Raw genomic sequence first — 27591 nt, 5'->3', positions numbered from 1 at the left:
TTGTAAATGACTGGTATTTAGGACAAAAACATCCCAATTTCTCCTCCCCCATATTTCAGGTAGGAGGAGCCCTAAGAAACAGCAGTATCCCCCTGCTGCTGAGACAGAACTCAAAATGTATCAGAGCATTTTCCAGGGGCCACTGGGGGTTTAGTTATTTCTCAGGCTATGTTCACTTCAGGTTATGCCTGTCCTTTAGGGATCTATTGATAATCCCACTGAAACCTGCTTGGGCTTTTGGGCAGTCAGATCCTTCAGGCAGGATGCAGCATGCCCTTGGCAGTAAGAGGGATGGAGGACAGGAGCTACATTAGTCTTTCCAATTTCCTTTTGGACTTCCTTCCTGCCTCACTTAGTGCCTTAGAGAGGGGCTTGAAAGAACGGTACTCGTTGGTTCTTACCTGTTTTCTGAGAGGTCCTGCTCCAGTTTCCCACTGCCACATCTGTTACATACAGGCCAGGAAAAAGCCGTGTTCTCATTCACGCCAACCACAATGCCTATACTCAATAAAATAGACAAGCAATCGACAAGTATTGATTAAATGCCAAGTATATACCAGGCCCTATGGCTACAGAGACAAAAAAGAAATGATTTCTGCTCTCTAAAAATTAATTCTATCTGGGGAGACAGCAAGTACACATACAAAAAAAAAAGTAATTTTTAGGGGTGGAGCCTACACTGTGTTGGAGCCAGCTTGAATTGGCTCTTGAGAGCTAATTATTATACTTTTAGTGTGAACATTTATACCTCAGAAATTGGGAAATGTTATAAATCCGGGCTTGGTTTATTTATTTTTTTTGCTGATCATCTAGACTTAAGAAAGTGATGGAGAAAATGTTAATGATGCAGGTTAAACTGGAAAAAAAAAAGTGCCCTGAATATCGCTTTGTCGTCACCCCCCCCCCCCACTATTGAATGGTTGTTAAAATTCACAAGCACACCCCTGGGTAAAGGCTCTGGGAGCTGGGGCGGGAGCAGATCAGGAAGGGCCTTATGTAGGTAGCAGCACTGAGGCTGAGCTTTGAAAGAAACAAGGATGCTCTCTGCATCCAGAAAAAGAACTGGTAAATAGAAGTTTGTATAGAATGATTTTATCATATTTGTGTCTAATTTTGGGCATCTCTAGAGTGGAGGGGGAAGAGAAAAAGGGAAAAAAAGAAATTTACATGATACCTTTATTATATATTTAAAAGGAATAGCAAGTTGTACATAACAGATTTGCAGTTTCGTGGGCAATCTTTTTTTATTATTATATTATGTTATGGAAATGCTTGTTTTATTCCATAAAATAAATAAAAGAAAAATAATAAAAGAAAATAAAAAAATAAAAGAAACTAAGGATTCTAAGAGGTGAGGGTATGGAGGGAATACATTCTGTGCATGGGGGACAGATAAGGCAAAGGCCTGGAGATGGGAAATGCAATATTGTGTTTGAGGAACAACAGCTGGATGGCCTGTTTGGATGTCCAGGAACACTATGAAGGGGAGTAACGTATAAATCTGAAAAGACTGGTTGGAGCCAGGTAGTGGAGGGCTTTAAATGCCCTACAGAGGTGACTGTATTTGTTCCTGAATATAATAGGGAACCTGTGGAGTTTATTAAGCAGGAGAGGGGTGAGAGACATGGATCCCTTGCCTCATTAGGAGGGCTATTACTATAGTGAAGAGAGTTGATGTGGGCCTAGATAAAGGGGATGGCCATGTGGAGAGAAGGGGGTCAGATATGGGAGATATGTAAGATCTTGGGTGAGGGAGAAAAATGAGTCAAGGATGACTCCGAGATGGTGAACTGACCTGACTGGAAGGAGGTTGATGCCCTTGGCATAAATAGGAAGTACGGAAGATGCAGCTGATTTTGGTTATCAGAGCTAACCCTGAATTGGTCTCCCCAAAGTTAAGAATGATCTTATAACTGCCAACTCTACTGATCTTTTCTTGACCTCTGTAGACTTTGACATTGTCAATCACCATTTCTTCCTGTACACTCTTTGTTCTCTGGGTTTTCATGATACTGCTCTCTCTCTTGTGTTTCATTTTAAGCCTCTAACAGTTTCTTCTCAGTCTGGTTGGTTGAACCATTGTCCATGTCCTGTCTACTAACTGTGGGTATCTCCCAAGGCTCTGCCTTTGGCCCTCTTCTGACCACTTTCAGTGACCTCATCAACTGTCATGGGCTCAATGCAAACCTTTCTCTTCCTTTCTCTCTCTCTGGACCCTCCCCCCACTCTCCTTCTACAATGACTCTCAGATCTATATATCTAGCTCGAGTCTCTCTCCTTAGCATCAGTCCCATTGATCACCACCTGCCTATTGTATATTTTGAACTGGACAATCCTGGAGGCATCTCAAACTCAGTATGTCCAAAACAGAAATCCTTATCTTTCCTCTAAAACCTACTCTATCTTCTGAACTTCCCTATTACTGCTGAGGGTACCATTATTCTTCTAGTCACTCAGGTTTACAACTTTGGTGTCATCCTTAAGTCCTCATATTTACTCCCCCATGTCCAATCAACTGCCAGATCTACTCATTGCTACCCCTCACAGATATTCTCTCACAGATATGCCCTTCTCTTGACTCACACAGCAGCTCCTTTAGTTTAGATCTGGATAGCTCTCTCCTGAACTATTTCAATTGTTTTCTAATTTGTCACCATGCCCCAAGTTTCTCCCTACTCCAATCTGTCCTCCATAAAGCCAGCAAAGTGGTTTTCCTAAAGTGCATGTATGACCATGTTACCCCTTTACTCCATAAACTCCCAGGAGATCCCAATTAGTTTTAGTATCAAATATAAACCCCTGTGTTTAGTATTTAAAGCTCTTCATGATCTGACTCTATCCTATCTTTTTGGCCTTCTTACATATTACCTCCTTCTGCAACACTTTATAATCTAGCCTTACCTGCCTATTTTCTGTTCTTTATATCATGGGATCTTACAGACTAAGCACATTGGTGCCAATCTGCCCTCCCCTCTATCATCCCCCTGCTTTCTTGTCCCCTTGCCCCGCTATTTTCCTGTAGGGTAAGATAGATTTCCATACCCAATTGAGCGTGTATGTTATTCCTTCCTTAAGCCAAATCCGATGACAATAAGATTCACTCATTCCCTCTCACCTTCCCCCACTTCCCCTCCACTGTAAAAGCCTTTTCTTGTCTGTTTTATGTGAGATAATTTACCCCATTCTACCTTTCCCTTTCTCCCTCTCCCAGTATAATCCTCTCTCACCCCTTAATTTTATTCTCCAGATATCACCCCTTCATCTTCAACTCACCTTGTGCCCTCTATCTATCTATCTATCTATCTATCTATCTATCTAGCTAGCTAGCTAGCTAGCTATGTATCTCTCTATACATATAAATTTTTTCCCTCCAACTACCCTAATACTGACAAAGGTCTCATGAGTTACAAATATCATCTATCCATGCAGGTATGTAAACAGTTCAACCTTAATAAGTTCCTTATGATTTCTCTTTCCTGTTTACCTCTTCATGCTTCTCTTGAGTCTTGTATTTGAAAGTCAAATGTTCTATTCAGCTCTGGTCTTTTCATCAAGAATGCTTGAAAGTCCTTTATTTCAATGAATGTCCATTTTTCCCCTGAAGGATTATACTCAGTTTTGTTGGGTAGGTGATTCTTGGTTGTAATCCTATCTCCTTTGCCCTCCAGAATATTATATTCCAAGCCCTCCAATCCAATCTTAATGTAGAAGCTGCTAAATCTTGTGTTATCCTGATTGTGTTTCAACAATACTTGAATTGTTTCTTTCCGGTTGCTTGCAATATTTTCTCCTTGACCTGGGAACTCTGGAATTTGGCTACAATATTCCTAGGAGTTTTCCTTTGGGGATCTCTTTCAGGAGGTGATCGGTGGATTCTTTCAATTTCTATTTTGCCCTCTGGTTCTAGAATATCAGGGCAGTTTTCCTTGATAATTTCTGTCTTTTTTTTTTTTTTTAAAGGCAATTGGGGTTAAGTGACTTGCCCAGGGTTACACAGCTAGTAAGCATCAACTGTTTGGTTTGAGGCCAGATTTGAACTCAGGTCCTCTTGACTTCAGGGCCGGTGCTCTATCCACTGTGCCACCTAGCTGCTCCCATTGATAATTTCTTGAAAGATGATGTCTAGGCTCTTTTTTTGATCATGGCTTTCAGATAGTTCAATAATTTTAAAATTATCTCTCCTGGATCTATTTTCCAGGTCAGTTATTTTTCCAATGAGCTATTTCACATTGTCTTTTATTTTTTCATTCTTTTGGCTTTGTTTTACAAAGTCTTGATTTCTCATAAAGTCACTAGCTTCTATTTACTCCATTCTAATTTTTAAGGAAGTATTTTCTTCAGTGAGCTTTTGGACTTCCTTTTCCATTTGGCCAATTCTGCCTTTTAAGGCATTCTTCTCCTCATTGGCTTTTTGAACTTCTTTTGCCATTTGGGTTAGGCTATTTTTTAAGGTGTTATTTTCTTCAGTATTTTTTTGGGTCTCCTTTAGCAAGCTGTTGACTTGTTTTTCATGATTTTCTTGCATCACTCATTTCTCTTCCCAGTTTTTCCTCTACTTCTCTTACTTACTTCTCAAAATCTTTTTTGAGCTCTTCCATGGCCTGGGACCAATTCATATTTTTCTTGGGGGTTTTGGATGTAGGAGCTTTGACTGTGTTGTCTTCTTCTGGTCTTATGTTTTGATCTTCTTTGTCACCAAAGAAAGATTCTATGGTCTGACTTTTTTTTGGTGCAGTTTGCTCATGATCCCAGCTAATTACTTGAGTTATAAACTCTTTGTTAAGGTAGGAGTCTACTTCCAGTGTGGAGAATGTACTGTCCCAAGCTTTGGGGGTTTTGTGCAGCTGTTTTCAGAGATACTTCTAGGGATCTGTAAATTTTCCGTTCTTCCAAAGTGGTGTGTTCTAAGGAGTGTTTATTCCTTTCCTGGCCTGTGCTCTAGTGTATGAGTGACAACAAGCACTCTTTTCTGCCTCTGAACTGTGAGGAGGATTCTCTCTCCACTGCCACTACGAGCTCCACCATGTCAGTGCTCCTTCTCAACCCAGGACCACCACCCAGAACTGTGACCCAGATCCAAGCACGGGCAAAGCCAGAGATTCCTGTCTCAGCACCAGCAAAGAGATCCCTAAAATCCTCCTCTGATCAGCCACTCGATTCCCCCTCATCTATGGGCCTAGAGCTCTGGAAGCAGCCGCTGCCCTGGGGCTGTGTCAGGACTAGGGCTGGGACTGAGTTTTTCTCTCACTGTGGTCACAGACCTTTCCTACTGACCTTCTAAGTTGTCTTCAGTGTTTGTGGGTTGAGAAATCTGGAAACCACCACAGCTGCCTGTGATTCAGTCCCCTGAGTCCTGCTCCAGGTTTGCTGAGGCCTGGTGTTTGCCTGCGTACTCACATTGAACTTTGCTCCTCTCCCAGCCCAGTGTAATAGACCTTTCCAATCAACCATCCAGGTTGTCTTGGGCTGTAAACTTATTTCACTCTGTCTTTTTGTGGGTTCTGCTGCTCTAGAATTTGTTTAGAGCCATTTTTTAGAGGTATTTGGAGGGACTTAGGGGACAGCTCAAGCAAGTCACTGCTTTTACTCTGCCATCTTGGCTTCACCCCCAGTTTGAGATTTCTAATGAGTACTTGGAGATACAAGCCTGGAGGTTAGAGAGATAAGTAGATCTGAGAATGATCAGTATAGAAATGATCTCTTAAACTATGGGAAGTGATGAGATTAAGTGAAAAAGTATAGAGGGAAAAGAGAAGAAGGTCCAGGACAGAGGCCTTGGGGATACCTACATTTAGAGGCTATGACCTGAATGAAGATCTAGCGAGGGAGACTGAGAAGGAGTGGTCAGACAGATAGGAGAAGAACCAGAATAATGTCACAGAAATCTAGAGAGTATCCAGGAGGAGAGGGTAATTCCAGTGTCAAAGGCTTCTGAGAGGTCAATATGGTTGAGGATTGAAAAAAAAAGTCCATGAGATTTGGCAGTGAGGAGATCATTGGTAACTTTGGAGAAAGCAGTTACAGTTGCATGATGAGGTCAGAAGCTAGACTGAAGAAATAAAAGAGAGTGAGAGAAAAGGAAGTAGAGGCATCAGGACTAGAGGGCCTTCTCAGGGAGTTTTAGGGAGGACTAGCAGCTCTAGTAGGAGGGCTTGTCCTGCCCTTCTCAGGGCTGCTCAGCCACCTTTGGTGTTAGTCTTCATCCAGCTCTCACCTGAGGCTCCACGAAACTGTAGCATGTGCAGTGGCCACATGCCCAGGAAACTGTCTCAGCAGTCTGGCTGAACCAGGCTGAGGGTAACCAACAGACCTCAACTGTCAGTGAGTTAGGGGGATGTCTATCCCAAGCATGTGAAGACTTCCCCTGGAGGAATGGGTGGGTGAGAACAATTTGTTCCAACGGCCACGAAGGCAGTTGAAGCAGGTACTGTGGAGTGCTTAGAGCTTGGTCAGGCATCAAAGATGCCAAGATCATCCACTGCATCCCAGGCCATCACCAGTCATCTTGACTTCTGTCCTGCCATTGGCCTTTGATGACTCTGGAGGAGAGAGTGAGGCTGAGGACTTGGTACAGCTCTGCTTCATTTAGATCTAATTCATGTGAAAGCTAAGACATCACCCAGTGATGTCACTGATCCTCTTAAAAAATGGAGGATGAATAACAACAAAGCCACAAAAGGGAGAAGAGATATGTAGACTGTTGTGTTGTGGAAAGAGTCTTGAACTTGGAGTCAGGCGACCTACTGAATTAAACCTCAGATAAACACCAGCTTTGTAACCAGAGGCAAGTCATTTAAACTCTCTGAGCTTCATCTGTAAAACATGGATCATAACACAGATGTTATTTATCTTTAAAAAAGCTACTGTGAGAATAGTGTTTTCCAAACCTAAAAGTTCTATGGAAAGGTAGACTATTATTATTAGGGAGCAGGGAAGGGAATAAGCATTGATTAAGCTCCTACTATATGCCAGGCACTGTGTTAAGTACTTCACAAATATCATCTCATTTATTATAAAGTGTATCATTTATATGTACTTAGATTTTTTTTAGAAGTATTTTAAAAAGCATTTCTATACCTTTACCTGTGCACACCCTGCCTGCCCCAATAGTCTCTAAGTCCATCAAAGGGCTGAGTTTATCTTCCATTTCTTTGTGTATTTCACCTAGTACAATGGTCCACACAGTGTCATCACTTGGTAAATACTGGTTAATCAAAATTTGGGTGTCAGTTTCCTTCCTGGGGAACTCTGATTCTTAACAAGTAAAGATATTAAGAACGTACCCACACGTATATACATACACACAGACACACAATGCAACCAGTAAGGTCCCTGGTAAAATAACAGAGATGCTTCTTAAAATCATCCAAATTACATTAAAAGTAGCTTTGAATTCTTCCCTCCTTCAAGTCAGATGCAAAGTGCCAATAGGATCGAGAATATGGATGCAAGCAGGCAATACATTTTAGAAGCATCCAAATTTGGAGGTAAAGTGCCTACGATAACTGCTTCAGTGATGAGGCCCTGGGTGGGCAGCATATCATGAAGTATCTGAGAATTTTCCTGACTACCAGGCAAGGCATTCTATCCACTGTACCACCTAGCTGCCCTCTCTACATGCTACCAAACTATTAAGAAGCATGTGGGGATAGTGTTCCATTGTTGCTGTTCCTCCTTCGTTTTCAAAGAGGACCAGTGACATCAAGGGGTGATGTCTTAACTAGACTGTGAATTGGATTTAAGTGAGGCAGAGTTGCACAAAGTCAACCTCATGCTTTCTTCTTGAATCATTGAAGTCCAGTAGCAGGACAAAAATCAAGACAACTGGTTTTGGCCTGATGTGAAGTGGATGACCTTGGTGTCTTTGACTGATCGAGCTCTAAGCACTCACTCCACTGTGCCTGCTTCAGCCACCTTCATGTCCGTTGGAACAAATTATTCTCAACCACCCATTCTTCTGGGGAAAGTCTTCACATGCTTTCACTCGCCAACAGGTTTGAGGCCTGTTGGTTACCCTCAACCTGGTTTAGCCCATCTGCCATGATGGTTTACTGGAGTGTAGCCACTGCACATGCTACAGCTTCTTGGAGCTACAGGTAAAGAGTTGGGTCAAGGTGGACACCACAAGTGGATAAATAGCCCTCACCCCAAAGTCCATTGCTATTCCCTTCTCTCACCAAAATGGGAAAAAAACTAGTCACGCCATAATCAAGTGAGTAAAAGCCTGCCTGCTTTCTGGAGGAGTATGACCATGACTCTAAGACCAACTAGTAAAATCAGATACTTTCCCTACTGGGTATTATGAATCAGTGAGGTCCCTAATACAGGCAAAACGCTGAAAACTTTGACCCATAAAATAATGTTACAAGGATGGGTTAGAAGGTTTCTGGATGTCACTTATACAATGACAAAAAAAAAAAAAAGCAACCAAACAAACAGGCTACCTTGGTTGGAAAGTGTTGAAATTAATAAAAGAGGAGGGAAAATGCAAAATGTGGTACAAGTTTTTTAGAAAAAAGAAAGAAGTGGGATCTTTTTCAGTGACTGTGGTGGACAAGCTGCCTTACTCCGAGGAGAACGAATAAGAGGAAGAAATTGATCTGGAGAGGAGACAATAGGATTGTGAGCAAGAATCCAGCCTTGTCAATTAAAATAATTCGTGCAGTACACACATGAACAAATGATTATTATTTAATTAGAGCTGGAGGATGTTACAGGAACAATAGTCTCTGATTTTGGAAAAGTGGCACTAATTAATGAAATTAAACTTGCAAAACTACTTCAAATGGTTAAGTCACTAGGATGAAAGGCAGACTGAAGTCAACAACAGCTAATAATAAAGTTCAGTTAGTCTGTAGCCAGAAGGCAGTGTCTAATAATTCACAATTACTGGGGCAATGCTCCAACTTCTAACAGTTAGGTGGTTCAGTGGATCGAGCATCTGGCCCTGGAGTTAAGAAGACCTGAGTTCAAATCTGGCTTCAGATACTTACGAGATGAATGATTCTGGGCAAGTCACTTAACTTCTGTTTGTCTCAGTTTCCTCATCTGTAAAATGGGGATGATAATGGCACCTACCTCCAAGGGCTCTCTTGAGGATCAAATGAACTAATAAAGTGCTCAGCACAATGCCTGGCACATAGCAAGTGCTATATAAATGTTATTATTAAACACTGGCATCACTATGGTTGGTCAGAGAGCATTTATTAAACACTTCCTATGTGCCCAGACACTAAGGATACAAAGAAAGGCAAAAAACACTCCCTGCCATCAAGAAGCATACTTTTTAATGGGGGATATGGCACAAATATGCTGGTACACACATGTTGAAAAGTGTTGAAAAGGGAAGACATTAGTAACTATAGAAACCAGGAAAGGCCTCCTGCAGAAAGAGAGATCTGAGCTGAGTCCTGAAGGAAGCATAAGAGTGAAGGAGAGAGGCACAGCATTCCAGGCACATAGGTTCCAGGCACAACAAAAAATCTAGATCATACAATGCATGGAGGGTAGTAAAATATAAAAAGTTGGGAAGGGGTCAGGTTTTGAAGAGTTTTAAATGTCAAACAGAGGACTTTATATCTGATTCTGGAGGTCATAACTGGAACTCCTTGATCAGAGGAGAATGGCATGGTTAGACCTACACTTTAGAGAAATCATCTTAGGCATTGAGTGGAAGATGATTTGGAGGAGAGATCAGAGGCTGCGAGATCAGTTAGAAGGCTGGTTGTAGTATGGCAGGCAAGAAGTGACAGGGGCCTTCACTAGGTTTGTAGCTGTCCTTAACCAGCCTTAATCACTGAATGGGTGTTGCCTCAGTCAAAGTGAGAACTAGAAAGTCCTTAACTTTAAAAAGGTCAAGGTAATTGGTAATTGAACCCATGACTGTTCAAGTCACCAAGAAAGAATGTAGACCAAGAAGATAAGGGAGCCCAGGGCAAAACCCCTGATATTCTGCAGCCCCTCACTTTTGGCTGAGTAGCTACTCTCTGAGTAACTCTTAGTTCAGAGTTAATGAATTTCGTCTTCCTCTTTTGGCACATAGCAAGTGCTACATAAATGTTATATTTTTTTGCAGTCCTCTTTGAGAACAAATGACCAAGAGCAATAATAACAACAGCTGTATGGATAGAGAGAAGGGAATATGTGCTAGAGATGTGGTGAAGGTAGAAATGAGAAGATTTGACAATGGATGGGATATTTGAGGTGAATGAGAGCAAGAAGATGAGTATATGACATTGAGGTTGAAGGTCTGGGTGACTGGGTTGATGTGGTACCCTTAAAAGTGATAGGGAAGGGGCAGCAAAGTGGCTCAGCAGATAGAGCTCTGGCCTTGGAGTCAGAAGGACCTGAGCTTAAATCCAGCCTCAGACACATAACACTTACTAAGCTATGTGACCCTGGGCAAGTCACTTAACCCCAGCCGCCTCACCAAAAAGCAAAAAAAAAAAAAAAAAAAAGTGATCGGGAAATGCAGATAGGAGGGTTTTAGTTCTGTTTTAGACATATTGAGTTTGAGGTGCCTGGAGGATATTCGCTTTGAATTGGACAAGAGGCACTTGAGGATGTGTGACTTGTATTTCAGCAGAAAGACCAGGGATGGATATGTAGATCTTGGAATCATTTGCATAGAGATGATAATTGAATCCAACCATGCTGCCTTCTAAGTATTGGCCCCATACATCTGAATGACTGGCTATAGGACCTTCTATCTAAATGCCCCACCAGTACCTCAAAACAAGCTTATCCCAAACCCTGCTAATCAACTATTACTAACACTTGCTTCTTCTTTTGACTTCACTATTTCTTTCAGGGGCACTGCCATTCACCTAGTCTCCCAGTGTCTGAAATCTTGGTGGACTCATTCCTTTTCTTCATCTTTCATATCCAGTCAGTTACCAAGTACTGTTGAATCTACCACTGAAATATCTCTTTCATATTCCTCCTTTACTATAGTCCTACAGCCACTAAAATAATTTAGGTCATCATTAAAGTTGGACTATCATAATGGCTTTTTTTAATTTAAAATTTTTATTTTCAGTTCCAAATTCTCTCTGTCTCTCCACCTCCTTGAAATATAATATGCATATAATAGCTTTCTAACAAGACTAACCTTCCCTATTTGGTAATATTCCCTATATATGTTCCCATCACTCTGAAACTCAAAGATCTCCAGTGTTTCAATGCTGTTTATGAAGTAAAGTTCAATTTTCTTAGCCTGGCATTCAAGGCCCTCTACAATCTGGTGGCTTCCCTCTCAGCCTTATCTCATATTGTTTTTCTCTAAGCCCTCCAAATAAGCATCTCCCCTTTTTGTCACTTAAGCTCCATGCGCTGCTCCAATGCCCAGAAAACCCTCCTTTCTCGTTTTTACCTGCCAGATGCCTACCTGTCCCTTAAAGTTCTACAAAAATGTGACCTCCTTCAGGAAACCTCCCTGATTCTCTCCGTTAATAACAACCTTCCTCCTTGGAATTCACATAGTAGGTTGTTTGGAATTTCTTTAATACACAGATAACTAACTACATGGCACACTAATTATAGGAGCTGTGTGTCTTGTTTTCCTTACCATACTATAAGTTCCCAGAGGTCAGAGACCACACCTTATCATATCACAGTGTCTAGCATAAAGCTCTGTACCCAGTTAGGCACTTAACAGATATTTTCTGAATTAAAAAAAAAATGTTTCATTTTCTTCACATGTAAGACAGAAAAAAACCAATGTTGTTCTAAGTCTTTTGAGGAATGTTAAATGAAAATACTACGAAACAAAAAAATTACTATAAATGCTTGTAAATAATGATGAAAAGGAAGAAGTTAGTGCTAATAATTTCATTACCAACAGTAATCAATGTTCACAATATGTTAGGGTAGATACTAGTATTGACCACCATAGGATTGGTAGTGCCTAAAAATATCAATTGGATTAAATGGTTTGTTCTAGCTTAAAGAATAAATCCAAAGTAGAAAAATGGTAATAAGCATTCTTCATATTTTTGTAGTCCTTTAAGGTTGACAAAGCACCTTCCTCATAACAGCTAGGCAAGTATTATTATCATCCTCTTTTATAGACAAGAAAACAAGGATTCAGAGACATCAAGTTATTTGCCCAAGGTCACACAGCTAGTCAGTGTCATGACTTAAACCCAGTATTTCTGATTCTTGGGCTGATGGTTATTTCAATTCAATTCAACTCAACAGGAATTTATGAAATGTCTACCTTCTACTACACCATGCTGCAGGCTATGTGATTAAGTCAATTTGACCAGTAGTAGAACTTAGATATTTAATTTCAAAGTTTCTCTGAAAAGTCTTTAAATCTTTTCTATGTTCACCTATGTACCTCATTATTGTTCAGTTGTTTTCTGACTCTTTATGACCCCATTTGGGGTTTTCTTGGCAAAGATACTGGAATGGTTTGCCATTTCCTTTTCCAGCTCATTTTAATGATGAGGAAACTGAGGCAAACAGGGTTAAGTGACTTGCCCACGGTCATATAACTAGTAAGTGTCTGAGGCCAGATTTGAACTCAGGAACACGAGTCTTCCTGACTCTAGGCCCAGCACTCTGTGCACTATGGCGCCCCCTACCTGCCCATGCACCCTGTTACATTTCCTGATTGAAGGGATGAAGCACTTAACATTTTTATTGCTTTCATTTGGAGATCAACAGTTAGCGCTATAGAAAAATAAAAGTATTTTCCTTCTCTTCTAAAAGGTGTTATAGAACTGTAGCTATTGTTCCATTTTCCATCTTTGCACATAAAATACTATTTCAATCTAGTCCTATTCTTTATAGAATAAGGAGAAAAAAGGTATCAGGCTAGAGGTGAGATAAGCCAATACAAGAAGAGTATGCTGTCCCAATGTTGTTTCAGTCATGTCTGAGTCTTCATGACCCCATTTGAGGTTTTCTTGGCAAAGATACTAGACTGGTTTGCCATTTTCTTCTCTAGCTCATTTCCTAGAAGAGGAAACTGAAGCAAACAGGGTTAAGTGACTAGCCCAGGGTCACACAGCTATAAGTAGCAGAACTGGGATTTGAACCCAAGTCAACTGGGTCCAAGTCTAGTGAAATTTTTACTATACTAATCTACTTAGTCAATTTTAGAAAGAAAAAGAAAATAATTAAATTTTAGGTACCCTAAGATCAATAACTCCCCAGTTGATATGGAAAAAAGATGGGTATATTCACAAATTTTAGTATTTACTACAACACTTTACTCACAGGGATTCCATAAAGGTACCATCTTCATAAGGGCCTTTGAATCACTCACAGTTAGACTTCCACAAGTATCTTTCTGACCCAGCCCAGGGTAAATGTTCAAAACTGAGCAAGTCACTAAAATTAGTACAGTCCTGTGATTCACATGACACCGAGACAAGACGCTGGTGGTGTGGTGGATTGGAGGGAATATGGTCCAGGAGACAGAAGATGTGAGTTTCTATAGCCAAGCAATGCCTCATACTGCTTCTGTACCTTTGGTGGGGGGAAAATCACTTGACCTCTGTGGGCTTTAGTTTCCTTAGCAAAATGAAGGGGTTTAAGGTCCCTTCCACCTGAAACACATTATAGTACCCTCAGGTCACTGCTAGAAAGCTGCAAGTCCATTCCATGGATTCCTCAGGGGATTCCTTAGGCATCCGTGGAAAAGGACCATAAGGAGCTCAGATGGAAAGTGGGTGTGTTGGAGGCTCAGGGAGATAGAGAAGAAGGGAAGAAAAAAGAAGGAAGAGGAAGAAGCTGAAAGGATGGAAGAAAGGAAATATGGCTCTTCTTAGCACATAAATGAAATGAAATTTAAATTTAATTAATTACTATGTCACAGTTAACATGAAGGAGTTAAAGCTGGGCTAACCTTGGCAGGGCCCTGCATGGTAATTGCAGGATGAAGGCTCAGAGTCCTTGTACTCAATGGAAGTCTGTGACTGGGCCAAGGAACTTGATTGGATGTGGGAGTTCATGAGTGGGTGGCATGACCAATCTTGGTTTCCTATTTTGCAGCTGAGGCTGTTTTTTTTTTCTTTTTTAAATCCCTAGTTAGACTGGTTCTTATCAGGATATCTGGCAGCACTGTAGTCTTGCCTGAGCAGAGGTACACTTTGTGATAACAGCTGTGTTTGCACATTTGATTGACTTAGCTCTACTGGCCAGCAAGATGGTTGCAAAGGGTTTTGTAATGATGACAAAACCTAAAAGTAAAAATCAAATTAAATAAAGAAGTTTTTTAAAGGCCTCCTATATTGGAACAATTTTCTAGTTGGAATGGTCTGCAAACTTTTTATTAATTGGTCAGCTCTATTTGTCTAATTCCTATCCATTTTTTAAGGTTCAGTTTAAACGCTGTTTTCTTCAAGAAGTCTTAACTGATCTCGCCCTCCTCTGAGCACTGTGGTGTGGCCAATACTCATCGTACCGTACTGCTTAGAGTTGAATATATTTACACATATGCCAAATTGCTCTTTCTACACACACACACACACACAGAGTCTTTTGTCCCCCTCTTCTTAATCCCTTTTCTATGCCAGGATATGATTGGCAACCTTCAGATGTCGCCGGTAGGAATTGCGGACAGGAATAGCCAGCACAGGATTATGATAGGTGGGTATGCCTGCATAGTATTTGAGAGCTCTGGTTTACCACTGGGAATCTTTTCATTACAATTTATCAAAAGTTGACTGTTTAGGTATTTCCTTGGGCATTTACTGGTGTGCCTTATTCTTAAGTAAACTCAAGATAAAAAAAGCAATATTAATACAAAAAAAAAGAAGAAATCATCCTATTAATAGGCAAATTCACAATGGTATTTCTTTAATCAGCAAGGTTCTCTATTATACTTAAAGTTAGATTCAGTTTATAAAAGTTTGATTGCATTTTGCTGAGGGGAATAAAGCTATAAAGTCACCCTAGTGAAACACAGAGCAATACAAAAGAGATTGGGTCTATATCTGTACAGGGATGACAAAGTGAATAAAAAATTCAACTTCTCCAGACTCTGATCATCGCTTGGACAGGTAGTCTTTGATTTAGTACATACACATATGCGTGGGCTCATGCACGCACACACACACACACACACACACACACACACACACACACACACACACTTTTTTTGGTATAAGCCCAGAATTGAATGGTAAGAGATTACATAGAACTGCAAATGACTTGATGTGTATAGGCCCTCTATTAGAATAGATCTCAGTTGCTCTCTAAGTTAGTAGGTGGTGTTTAAGAATTGCTGCAGCTAAAAAATCCATGACCCTGAAGCCAACATGATGACGAATCTCTTCAAATTCAGCTAGGTCAGTCCTTGCAAAACGGACATGCATCACACTGGGTCCCTCCTCAAAGTCTTTTCATGCGACAGAGCCTACCAAGGGCTGAGTTTCACTGAGATAACTTTCAAGACCCCGAGGTCACCTACAAGCCACACTGGTACATCAGAGTAGTAGGTTAGTGAAGAGGATTATTTTTGGGAAGTTTGAAAAGTGCTTCTGACGATCCCAAACTACTTGCTGCTACAAATGCCACCCCCTCCCCTCCTTTAAGCACAAACGTTCTCCTAGTGATGCTACATGGCTGGACATTACGCAACACCAGGATCTCCGAAACATCAAGTTCACAGGTGACCCAAAGATCAATGGGAAGCCTGAAGCACACTAACAATGCTGTAAGTGAGAAACAGAATAGAAAACCTTACTGAGGAGAAATTTGACGAGAAAGGGTGAGCCAGTCACATAACAAAAACGAGAGATAACAAATGAATACGAGTACCTCAAGCACATTAAAAGAGCAAGAGGAAGAATCTTTTATGGAGGATTAATGAAAGGAAAGAATCCCCCAGGATGAGAAGGTGAGAAGGGATGGCAAAGGGTGAAGAGAGCACTCCCACCAGTTAAATCACCAAATCCTCGGAAGGTCCAAATTATTTACATACAAATTTTCATGAGCTCACAGCAAAAAGCAAGGTGTAGCCAATGTACTAGCCAATACTCTTGAAGATTTCAAACCATAGTAATAAAATAACTAGCATTTACATAGTGCTTCAAGGTGTACAAAACTCTTTACATGTGTTACCTCATTTGAACCTCATACTAGACTCTGGGAAGTGGGTGCTATTATAATGCTTATTTTGTAGATGTGGAAATTGAGGCTGGTAACATGTCTATTAACAATAAGGAAGGATTCCAATGACATTTTATTATCAGAAATTATTTTTTTGTTGTTGTTTAGTTGCGTCTGACTCTTCGTGACCCCATTTGGGGATTTCTTGGCAGAGATACTGGAGTAGTTTGCCATTTCCTTCTCTAGCTCATTTTAAGGAAACTGAGGCAAACAGGGTTAAGTGACTTGCCCAGGGTCACACAGCTAGTAAGTATCTGAGGCCAGATTTGAACTGAGGAAGATGAGTCTTCCTGACTCCAGGCCTCGAGCTCTATCCACTGCACCACCTAGCTGCTACTTATTATTACCATCATCAGAGCTAGAAATCAGAGAGTTGGCACAAGGTATTATTACACTATGGTAGAGCACACACTCCTTCCTTTCCTTCTCACCAAGCAAGGTAGGCTATGGTAGACCTACTGCAGAGGTCACTTTTGCCCTTCTCAGGATGGTAACTAGCTCAGTGACGGTCAAAGCTGCACATGGATCGCCACAGCCTATCCAAGTAGTATTTTCTGCTTTAGCCCCAAACACCCAGCTCTCCTCCTAGCCAGGCCCGAACCAGAGACAGTGCCACTCACTTTCTTTCCCTCTTCAGCCCTTGCAAACAACAAAATGTTCTCCAAAGCTTGCAAGCCTGGTCTAACTCTGTTTGAAGAAGCTTTGTTCTCAGGGCATCTTTGTTAAAGTATTGCAATCCAAGCCCCATAATTTTTAATCACAAACTGTGAGTGCACTTTAATCCCGTTTCCCTGTGGAACTAAAATAAACAATACATACAGCACTCCTGGGGCAGGGGCTCATCTCTTCCATTATCAGTACAATAAATATAACTCATGAAGGAAGGGCCAGTGATAATCTTTAAGCAGCCTCAATTAAAGAGATCAAGAAAAAAAATCAACATTAAGAACAACAGCCAAAGAAAATCTTTTCCTTACAGTGTATTTAACAAGCAGAATGAGAAAAGAAAAGAAAAAAAAGAGAGACTAAATAGAACTAATTCAGCCACAAACAGGAGTCTACATCACTCAGGGGATACAGGACAACAGAAGAAATAACTTTTCACTTCCTTGAGGGCAGGGACTGTGTTTAGCCTCTTTCTGTATCCCTAGCACTTACCTGGCACACAGAAGGTGCTCAATAAATGTTTATTTATTTATTGATTAATATAATAATTGAACAATAGCCCATTGGCTCTGTCTAGATGAGGCAATAGCAGGGCGTTGAGCCAGAGTCAGAAAACTTGGGTTCACTTACACATCTGTATGACCTTGAGTAAATGACTTCAACCCTCTTGGTCTTTGTTTAAGGAGAACTAGGTGATTTCTAGTGTCTCTTCCAGCTCAAAATCCTAGGATCCCTTCACAAGGACTATAGACTATCAACTCTCACTTATTAGGCACCCATTACATGCCAGGCACAGAGGACATAAGACAAAAACAAAAGGGAAACAATTCCTGGTCTCTAGGAGCTTACATTCTATTGGAGGTGGGGGGAAGAGATACATAAATACAAAACAGATGTTTTGGTGGAGGCAGGTAAGGCACAAGAGATTTGGGGAATGAGAAAAGGCCTCCTGTAGTAGAAGGTTGTACTTGAGATAAAACTTGAAGGAAACTTGGGATTCTAAGAAGTAGAGGTAAGGTGGGAGTGCATTTGAGGCATGGGGGAGAGCCAGGGTAGAAGGACTGGGGCAGAATATGGAATGTTGTGTATAAGGAACATAAAGAAGGCCCATTTGGCTGGACCAAAGAGTGCAGAAGAGTCATAATGTGTAATGAGAAAGGTGAGTTGGGGCTAAGTTGTAAAGAGCTTTAAAGTACAAACAGAAAAGTTTTATCAGAGGTTTATTAAGTAGGGGAGTAACATGGTCATTTTTTAGGCAAATGATATTGGTAGCTATGTAGAAGATGTGGAGGATAGATTGAAGAGGAGAGAAATGAGGCAGGGAGACCAATTTTAGGAGGCTATTGAAAAGTTGAGGTGAAAAGTGGTTGAGAGCCTGACATAATAAGGTGGGACCTGTGTGCCTGGGGCAGGTAGGTGTGTAGTGGATAGAATACCTGGCTTGGCGACAGGAAGATCTGAGTTCAAATCTGACCTCAGATACTAGCTGTGTGACTCTGGGCAAGTCACTTAACTCTGCCTCAGTTTCCTCATCTGTAAAATGAACTGGAGAAGGAAATGACAAATCACTCCAGTATCCCTGCCAAGAAATCTCCAAATGGGGTCATGAAGAGTCAGACAAGACTGAAACGATTGAACAACATCTGCGTGAGTAAAGAAAAGAAGACAGATGGGAGAGAGGTGGTGGTAGAAATGACAAGATTTAGTGCAGTGGACAGAGCTCTGGCCTTGGAGTCAGAAGGACATGAGTTCAGATCTGGCCTCAGACACTTGACACTTACTAGCTGTGTGACCCTGGGCAAGTCACTTAACCCCAACTGCTTCACCAAAAAAAAAGCAAGAAAAAAAAAAAAAGACAAGATTCGTCAACTTACTGGATGTGTGGTTCTGAGGAGTTAAAGATGACACTGATGGTGACGACCTTACAGAAACAGGAAAGTTTGGAAGAGGGTGGGGAAAGCACTGACACCTTCCTACCCCTATTATTTCCTATCTTACTTGCTTTAATTTGTAAAGAGTCCACATGGGCCTCGTCAACAAGTAGGAAGGGTCTTTGAAAATTTATACTTTTCCACATCACACCGTAAAGACAGACCCTCTTATTTGGAAGAGGATAACAGTCTCAGTTATCAGTCTCACACAATAGTCTAAAGTAGCTAACAGGTTTAAAAGAAAAAAGGGGGTCAATATGGCTAGTAAGGGGCAGCGAGGTGGCACAGTGGAGAGAGCACTGGGCTTGGAATCAGGAAGACTCATCTTCATGAGTTCAAATCCGGCCTCAGACACTTACTCGCTGTGACCCTGGGCAAGTTCCTTAACCCTGTTTGCCTCAGTTTCCTCATCTGTCAAATGAGCTAGAGAAGGAAATGGAAAATCACTCTAGTACCTTCATCAAGAAAATCCCAAATGGGGTCACGAAGAGTCAGACAGAACCAAAAACGACTGAACAACAACAACAAACAATGGTAAGTGAATCCTCCCTTGGTCTCTGAAGATGGTTGCCTGTGAGTTTGGTCCCTTGAGCACAGATGGGAGGATTTAGTTATTCTTTATTGAAGAACATATAAAATCTGAAATTAACGGCAACAGCTTTAACCCCCAAGGTGTCTTGCACATCAAGGGAAGTAGTAATATTTAGTAACAGCCACAAATATTTGCAAGCAAGCTCAGTATTTTCCACCATGCGGAGTTACGTGTGCGTGTGTGTGTGTGTGTGTGTGTGTGTGTGTGTAAAGGATCCATGTAATCCTCTGTCTATAGGTTCCTCCAGACTTAAATTATGGTGCTGTGGGTCATCAGGCTACAAGGGGCACAGTCAGGCTGAGGTTAGACTCTCCCCCTTGTCATTTGCTTAAAGAATGAGCTATCTATTGCTTCAGAATGTAGAGAACATAGCTCAAGTGGAAAGAGGACTTAATAATGCATTAAACTAAGTCTTGCCAAAAATAACAAACCACTGGCACTATCTCAGTACCCAAAGGGCATTTTCATTGTACAGTAAAAAATACTCCTTTTAGAATCTGAAGTTCATTTTTTTTTCACCCATAATAAAGTCCCTTCAAAAGTCTCTACCATTTGTCAACACTCATGGTGAGTGATGCTAACCATCCTCGGGGTTAGGGGGATGAAGAAAGTAGAATTTGAAATTCAGTTCAGTATTTGCTTAGTGCCTACTTTGTGCAAGGGAGTTCACTAAGTCCTGGGGACAGGCATTGGACCTGTGACTTCATTAGCATAAAGGATTCCTGGATGAAGAAATCCTTCTACCAATGTAGGTCGGCATCTTATCTGCAACTTAGTCTCAGACAACCTCTCAGAGCACTGATGAAGGATTTGGTCACATATGGGTCACATAATCAGTATGTCTCTGAGTTAAGACACAAAGTCCTGAGGACACAGAGATGGAAAATGACAGCTGCTACCTCCAAAGGGCCTACAGCCTAGTGGGGTATAAGATATGTACACAAATAACTACAGTACAGGCCAAATTGTGAAAAAAGCCGAACAGAGAGGCATGAGAGATTTGGGGAGGGAAGGATCATTTCTAGTTGGGGGATGGGGAGGAGGTCAGAAAAAGTTTCATAAAGGAAGTGTACATGTTGAGATTCTTTGAGGGTACCATTTAGATACAACAGAGCATTACTCTTTTGGCTTTTGAGAATATATTGTGTGGGACTATTGTGTATGGAGATTTATTTATATGATAGGTACAATTAAAATTCAATTCAATAAACATTTATTAATAACTTACTAAGTGCCAGGCCCTGTGCTAAGTCAAAAGACAGTCCCTGCCCTCAAGAAGCTTACAATCTAATGGGGGGGCACATGCAAACAAATATGTACAAAAGCATGCTATAAACAGGATAAATAGAAAATTACTAAGGCAGGGAAGGCACTGGAATTAAGAGAGGTTGGGGAGAGTTTCTTGTAGGAGGTAGGACTTGGTCGGGACTTGAAGGAAACCAGGGAGGTCAGTAGTCAGAGTGGAGGAGGGAGAGCATTCCAAGCGTAGGGGACAGCCAGAGAAACGCCCAGAGCCAAGAGATGAAGGGTCTTTTGCATGGAACACCCAGGCAGCCTTAGATTAAATTCAGTCCTTAGACTGAAGAGTACATGTTAGGGAGGGAGGTGTAAGAAGACTGGAAGGGGGTAAGGGGGCTAGGCTAGGAAGGGTCTTGAATGCCCAACGAACAGAGCATTTCGGTTTTGCTCCTGGAGGCAACAGGAAGCCACTGGAGTTCACTGATTAGGAGATAACATGATCAGGCCTGCATTTTAAGAAAATCACTTTAGGGACTGAATGGAGGATAGATTAGAGTGGGGAGAGACTTGAGACAGCAGAACCACCAGCAGGCCATTGCAGTAATCAAGGTGTGAGGTGATCAGGGCCTGCACCCCAGTGGTGGCAATGTCAAAGGAGAGAAGTCAGTAATTATTAAAAGAAGCATATTTATTACAATTCTATTTTGGTAGGGCACTGTGTTAGGTACCACATGAAACAGTTAAACAGATGTCTCTGGTCGTACTCCCTTTATGATCTTTGGCAGCCCTACCTAGCGGCTACACCTCTTAAAAAATGAACACAAAACTATGTAAACATAACAATGATATCTTTTCACCACAATATAAATGGATGATAAAAAGCATAAAAGCATAAAGAACTTCACGGCCCTGGAGTCAGGAGGACCTGAGTTCAAATCCGGTCTCAGACACTTGACACTTACTAGCTGTGTGACCCTGGGCCAGTCACTTAACCCCGACTGCCTCACCCCCCCCCCCAAAAAAGCTTCATAATCAGAAAAATTAGATTTGATTGCTATAGCTGTCACTGGTGTCCCTGTTCTATGATCCCAAGAACTGAAAATATATTGATCTTAACCATTTCATGTGGGTATACCCCATTGACTCAATTTGACCATCCCTAGGACAGAATTATTGAGTCAAATTTCTTTTGTATCTCTCTAGTACCTTACCCAATATTATACATGTAGCATTTGACTTACAAGTATTTTTCCAATCAATCAGTTAATAGATCAAGATGAAGAACAGATACAGAAATACCTTGTACAATGTTGCACATACATTAAATGTTGAAGAAATACTTGTTAGGTGAATGAATGTTAAATGAAATGCAGGAATTCAGGGAAAGTGAGCACATTTTGTTTTGATGATTGCTGCTTTATAATACAATTTAAGATCTGGAATGGCTAGGTCACCTTCCCCTGCATTTCTTTTCATTAGTTCCCTTGATATTCTGGACTTTCTGCTCTTCTAAATGAATCTTTTTCTAACTCCATAAAATAATTTTTTGGTAGTTTGATTGGTATGGCACTGAATAAGTAAATTAGCCTAGGTAGAATTGTCATTTTTATTATATTAGCTCAGCCTACCCATGAGCAACTGATGTTTTTCCAATTATTTAGATCTGACTTTATTTGTGCGAAAAGTGTTTTGTAATTGTGTTCATATAGTTCCTGGATTTGTTTTGGAAGGTAGACTCCTAAATATTTTATAATGTTTACGGTAAGTTGTTTTGTTTTTTTTTTACGGTAAGTGTAAATGGAATTTCTCTTTCTATCTCTTGCTGTTGGGCTTTGTTGGTAATATATAGAAATGCTGATGATTTATGTTGGTTTATTTTATAGCCTGCAACTTTGCTAAAGCTGTTTATTATTTCAAGTAATTTTTTACTTGATTCTCTAGGATTCTCTAAGTATATCATCATGTCATCTGCAAAGAGTGATAGCTTTGTTTCTTCTTTGCTTGTTCTAATACCTTCAATTTCTTTTTCCTCTCTTATTGCTAAAGCGAATGTTTCCAGTACAATATTGAACAACGGTGGTGATAATGGACATCCTAGTACTTTTTTTTTTTTGGAGGGAAGGAAATGAAAAGAATCCAGTGTTTAAAAATTAAGAATGTGTTATTTTTTTTTTAAAAGATGGTACTGCAACAGCTAGGTGGTACAGTGGATAGAGCTCTGGCCTGGGAGTCAGGAGGACCTGAGTTCAAATCTAGCCACAGACACTTGACACTTACTAGCTATGTGACCCTGGGCAAGTCACTTAACCCCGACTGCCTCACCAAAAAGAAAAAAAAAATGGTACCATTCTTTGAGGATGGTCATAGAAGCAAATAGCTGACAACGTAATGTAAGTAAGCTCTTATAATTAAGATCTGCATTACATAGATGAATATCTCTTTTCTTAGTTCCTGTCCTTTTCTTAATTTTACTTTAACTTGTCATTGTCTACAAATAATTTTCTATTACTATTGTTTTAGTATACCCTGAGTGTCTCCTGTCTTGTTCATTAACCTTCAGATTTCATGTTTGAAATCTTTGAAAATTTCCTATGAAAATTACCTTTCTTATTGGCTTAGTTGTATCTATTAAACATAAAGCAAATTTGACATAAATGAATCCAAGGTTCAAAAAGAAAAAAAGAAAAAGATGATGCCTCAGATAAAAATTCTGTTTCTCCAATTAAAAAAATTCCACTCTTTGCTTTAGCCATCACCAGACCTTGATATGACTACATTTCTGTTTCCACTAGCAAAATTTACATTGAGGCAAGGCAATTTTCCTAGGTTGTTTTGGGTTTCGTTTTGTTTTGTTTCATTTTATTTTAGAATGGGGATGTTTAATGCTCACATACTTAATCTTCCACATGTATAAGCAGAAAGTGGACAATACTTGTGACCCAATGGTTGGCATTTGGGGGTACATCACATGAAATACCAGCACCAATACCAGCAAAATAACACCAATCTCAGGCTTAGAGTCTCATTTCCTTGTGGGAAGGAGATCCATTCTTCTCTACTCTCTCAATTCCAAAGATGCATCAATATTCTTCCCAGTATTGTTCAGTCATAATAGCAGGAAGAATTTGGCCTCATCATTATTATTCTTTAGGAAAGTTAGATTTAAAAAAATACGATGTACAATACTTAAGACCTCGTTGGCTCAAGAACAAATAGTAGTTGTAATAAATGAATCATATTCCAAGTGAAGAGGAGGATAAACAGGTGAAAGGGGCCACCTTGTCAGCTGGGGACAGGAAGGAAGGTCATAACACTCCCTTCCAAAATCAACAAATAGGATTGGGGGGGCCATTTTTATGCTGAGGACTTCAACCCCAAAGGTTTAAACTCTAGCCGACTTGATTCAAAATTAGTGCTTGTTATTTCTGCTAATTTTAATACCTGTGGGTAATCTTTTATTATAAATATTTATTTATTTTTACCATAACTTCACAGGGAAGTAATAGAAAAAACTGAGGCTTAGAGGTAAACCATGACAATCAGTAATACAAAAGACTTCAACCCTTCGGAAGTCAAGATTGATTGGCACACAAAGTAAATGATTCATAAGACAAGACCTTTAAATGTACAAAATAATATTTTCTATTAAGATGGCTACCAACCTTGTACACTACAAATGGAGTTCACTTGAGTGGTAGAATCTAATTCATCTAGCATAACTGGGCTAGTCAGTTCAGAGGTGTCAGCACTAGCAGCCGTGTACAAAAAGGGCTTTTGAAGCATGAGGACAGTTCGTTCAACACAAATAAGTCTACCTGCCAACAGAAACATTGAAGATTATTATAGCAATGAAGAAAAAAGTTAATTGTTCATGCCAATGAAGACAATTCCCTTTGCCAATTACTTAGAGCCATAAGAAAAAGCTCAGTCATGTGTCAGGTTTATGTCAACAGATTGTCTTCAATGAAATGTGCATTGTGTTATGTGTAAGCCCCAAGGCCTCTCAACAAGTACATTTATACTAGGTTGAAAAAAAAAAAACACCAAAAACCATGCAAACACTGGATCCAAACACAATTCAGCTAGGATTTTAGCTTGATCCCTGGAAAAATAGGCTGATCGATTCAAGCTTACACATTTACAATTCCTTAAACTCTACTTGTTTTCAAAAGTGTTCTCTGACAAACAACTTCTGGTAGTCTAGATCTCCATGTCAAGGTGGTCAAAAGCAGCCCAACTATCTAAGTATCTAATTGGCATCTTTCACACAACTTGGACAAAGACTAAAGGAGGGTGTGTTGCTTCTTCCAAGGCCTTTGGCTGTGACTTCAGCAGGCACAAGGAAGTAGTCCCTGAGACTGTGTAACAGGCTTCTCAGCCTGCTCTAAGTGTGAACCCTTGGTGGCACTAAGAACTTCCAAAGGCTAGATTGTGAACTCATCTTAGCAGTAGGAGCAGAATGCAATCCTAAGAGCAAGCCAAAACTACAGCGGATAACATAAAAAAAAAAAAAAGTTAGGCCATAGCCTGGCTAGTTTGTTTAGATGCTGAATAAGTAAGTGTTCATGCCTGATAAGGGGAGCGGACATGTGTGCCGAGAAGTAATGCTCCCTCACTCTAAGTGAACCATTCCATAAGTCACCACTATCTCAAAGAGCTCATAGAGTATGGCTATTATGACAACAGTCTCCATTATTTTAAACTAGAGACTTAACACCTCTATATCTGGGACCTAGAAATATCTGGAGGGCATATAGTATCACTTCTTGACTGTAGTCTGCCCATCTCTGAGCCCAAACCATTAACATTACCATTTTCTTGTAGAACATCTTTGAAGAAGATGGAATGTGATGTCGCATCTGTGAGGGCTTCCATGACTTCAGGGGTGATTACACATGATGATGTCACACACACTGGCACAGTCTTTGGGAGGCTGGCATTTTCCAGCTGCAGTGTGGCATCGGTCACTATCAGCCAAATTTCCCTTTGGTCCACAGGAAGATTACTTTTTAACTATGAATTCAAAACAGAGCAAAACCTTTTTAGCTTAAAAGCTATACTTGCATTCAGGATAAAATATAGTGATATAAGACTACTACTATTATTACTACCAGAGAAAGGAGAATCCCATTTTGCCAAATATTTTTAAAACATCTAGTCCTTTGATAGGAGGTCACAAATAACTAACTGCCACCTTGGGCAGCAGAGACCCAAGAGAGGGTGATGATCCCATGGCTGAAAGCCCATATTAATACTGATTTGCTGATAGACATCTGATGAATTCTGTACATTGTGAAATCTATTATCACACCAATCTTTTTTCCATTTATGTGAATATGCAAAGCCTTTAACAAACTCTTAAACAGCTAAAATAATCGCTATATAGTCTTGGCCAAATCATTTAACTTCTTTGTTCCTCAGTTTTCTTATGTTTCAAATAAGGCAATGGCCTAGTCAGGGGTAGGGAACCTGTGGGCCTCGAGGCCACATGTGGCCCTCTAGGTCCTTAAGTGCAGCCCTTTGACTAAATTCAAACTTCACAGAACAAATCCCCTCAATAAAAAGATTTGTTCTGTGAAACTTAGACTCAGGCAAAAGGCTGTACTCAGGGACCTAGAAGGCCATGTGTGGCCTCAAGGCTGCAGGCTCCCCACCCTGGTAGATGATTTCTAAGGTTCCTCTCTGCTCTAAAAGCCATGATTCTCATACTTGTATTTGAATGCCTGTTTAATTAAAGAAAAAAGGATAAATGTAGACTTAACATTATGACACCTATACCAACGTCACTGCTTTGGAACAAGCATTCATTTATTGAATAGATATTTATTACATGCCTTCTAAGGGTAAGCCAGTGTGCTACCCTGGGGATGCCAAAACCAAAAAACCCAAAATAGTCCCTGACCTCAAACATTCTCTTTGGATGGGGGTGAGAAGGAACCATTTCCATTACACAACAGAAAAACCAAGACTCAGTTGAATTAAATGACTTGTTTAAGATCACTAGAAGATGAAGGCACAGAACTCAGACCTTCTGTTTCTTAGCACCTCATTTCCCAGACCCCTTTCTATACTACCTGATTTAAGTGGTAATCAGTTAATCAATCAACAAGCACAGCCATCTTCTAACCAGACTCACCAAGGACCTTTTCCTCAGTACTAGCAACCATGCCCTGGAGGTTTTAACCCTCTCATCTCCGAAACTTCTGCCCTGAGGCCCTGCTTCCTAATCCTTGCCTCACCCGGCCCACTATCTCAGGCTCACTTCAATTCTACTTTCTGGCCACTTGCTTGATAGCGTCACCAGCAGACTTGCAGCCTGATTGGTCAAATACCCATACCCACAGCTGTCAATAACAACTTAGAAGAGGGACCTATTCCTGGCCTTGTGCTGTTTGGTATCTTTATCAATAACTCAATAATGGGAGAGATGGTATATTCTTCAAAATTTGCACATGATACAAACTAGGCAGGATATGCTACACACAGGATGATAAGAGCGCAAAAGATTTTAACAGGCCAGAATATTGGGTCAAATTAACAAGATGAAATTTGATAGGGATATATTTAATGTTTTACACTTAGGTTCAAAGAAAAGTAAAGTTCACAAGGATCAGATGTGGGGGAGGTGCATTAAGAGAGATAAGGACTAGCCAGTTCTGGATGTAATATTTTGGGAAGGATGCTGATAATCTGGGGAGTATTCAGAGAAGGGCAATCAAGATGGTGAAAGGTCTTGAGATCATTTCATAGGGACTTACTAACTGGGAATATTTATCTTGGAGAAGAGTTGGGGTTGGGGCATACTAGCAGTGTTCAATTATTTGAAAGGCTATCTTAATGAAAAGGCTTCTGCTTGATACCACAGGACAGAACAAAGATCAAAGAGTGGAAGGTGCAAAAAAGACAATTTTAAGATCGATAAATGTACAATTTCCCTAACAATTAGAGCTATATAAAGCTGCAATGGGTTTCCACCTTGCTAGAAATTGTCAAGCAATAGTTAGTAATGTTATACCAGGGATTTTTGTTCATTCAGCTCAG

General features: G+C 40.4%; 1 protein-coding gene across 4 annotated transcripts in view; it reads right to left on the bottom strand.

Annotated features, from left to right (window-relative positions):
* LOC114054196 (DNA repair-scaffolding protein-like) overlaps positions 1-27591 on the bottom strand; it is a 556996-nt gene that overhangs the window by 20354 nt on the left and 509051 nt on the right. For 3 of the 4 annotated variants that reach the window (XM_027877359.1, XM_027877361.1, XM_027877360.1), the window contains 3 exons: positions 25362-25563; positions 24213-24365; positions 402-498 (listed from right to left, as the gene is read on the bottom strand). In XM_027877359.1, the coding sequence (XP_027733160.1) occupies positions 402-498; positions 24213-24365; positions 25362-25563 (452 nt within the window). The remainder of the gene's footprint in view (positions 1-401; positions 499-24212; positions 24366-25361; positions 25564-27591) is intronic. The other variant, XM_027877362.1, reaches the window with a different exon arrangement.

Source organism: Vombatus ursinus, unplaced genomic scaffold (assembly GCF_900497805.2).
Source record: "Vombatus ursinus unplaced genomic scaffold, bare-nosed wombat genome assembly UNPS02014812.1, whole genome shotgun sequence".
NCBI lineage: Eukaryota > Metazoa > Chordata > Mammalia > Diprotodontia > Vombatidae > Vombatus > Vombatus ursinus.
The sequence above is the reverse complement of the archived record's forward strand: the minus strand, read 5'-3'. Positions and strand labels throughout refer to the sequence as shown.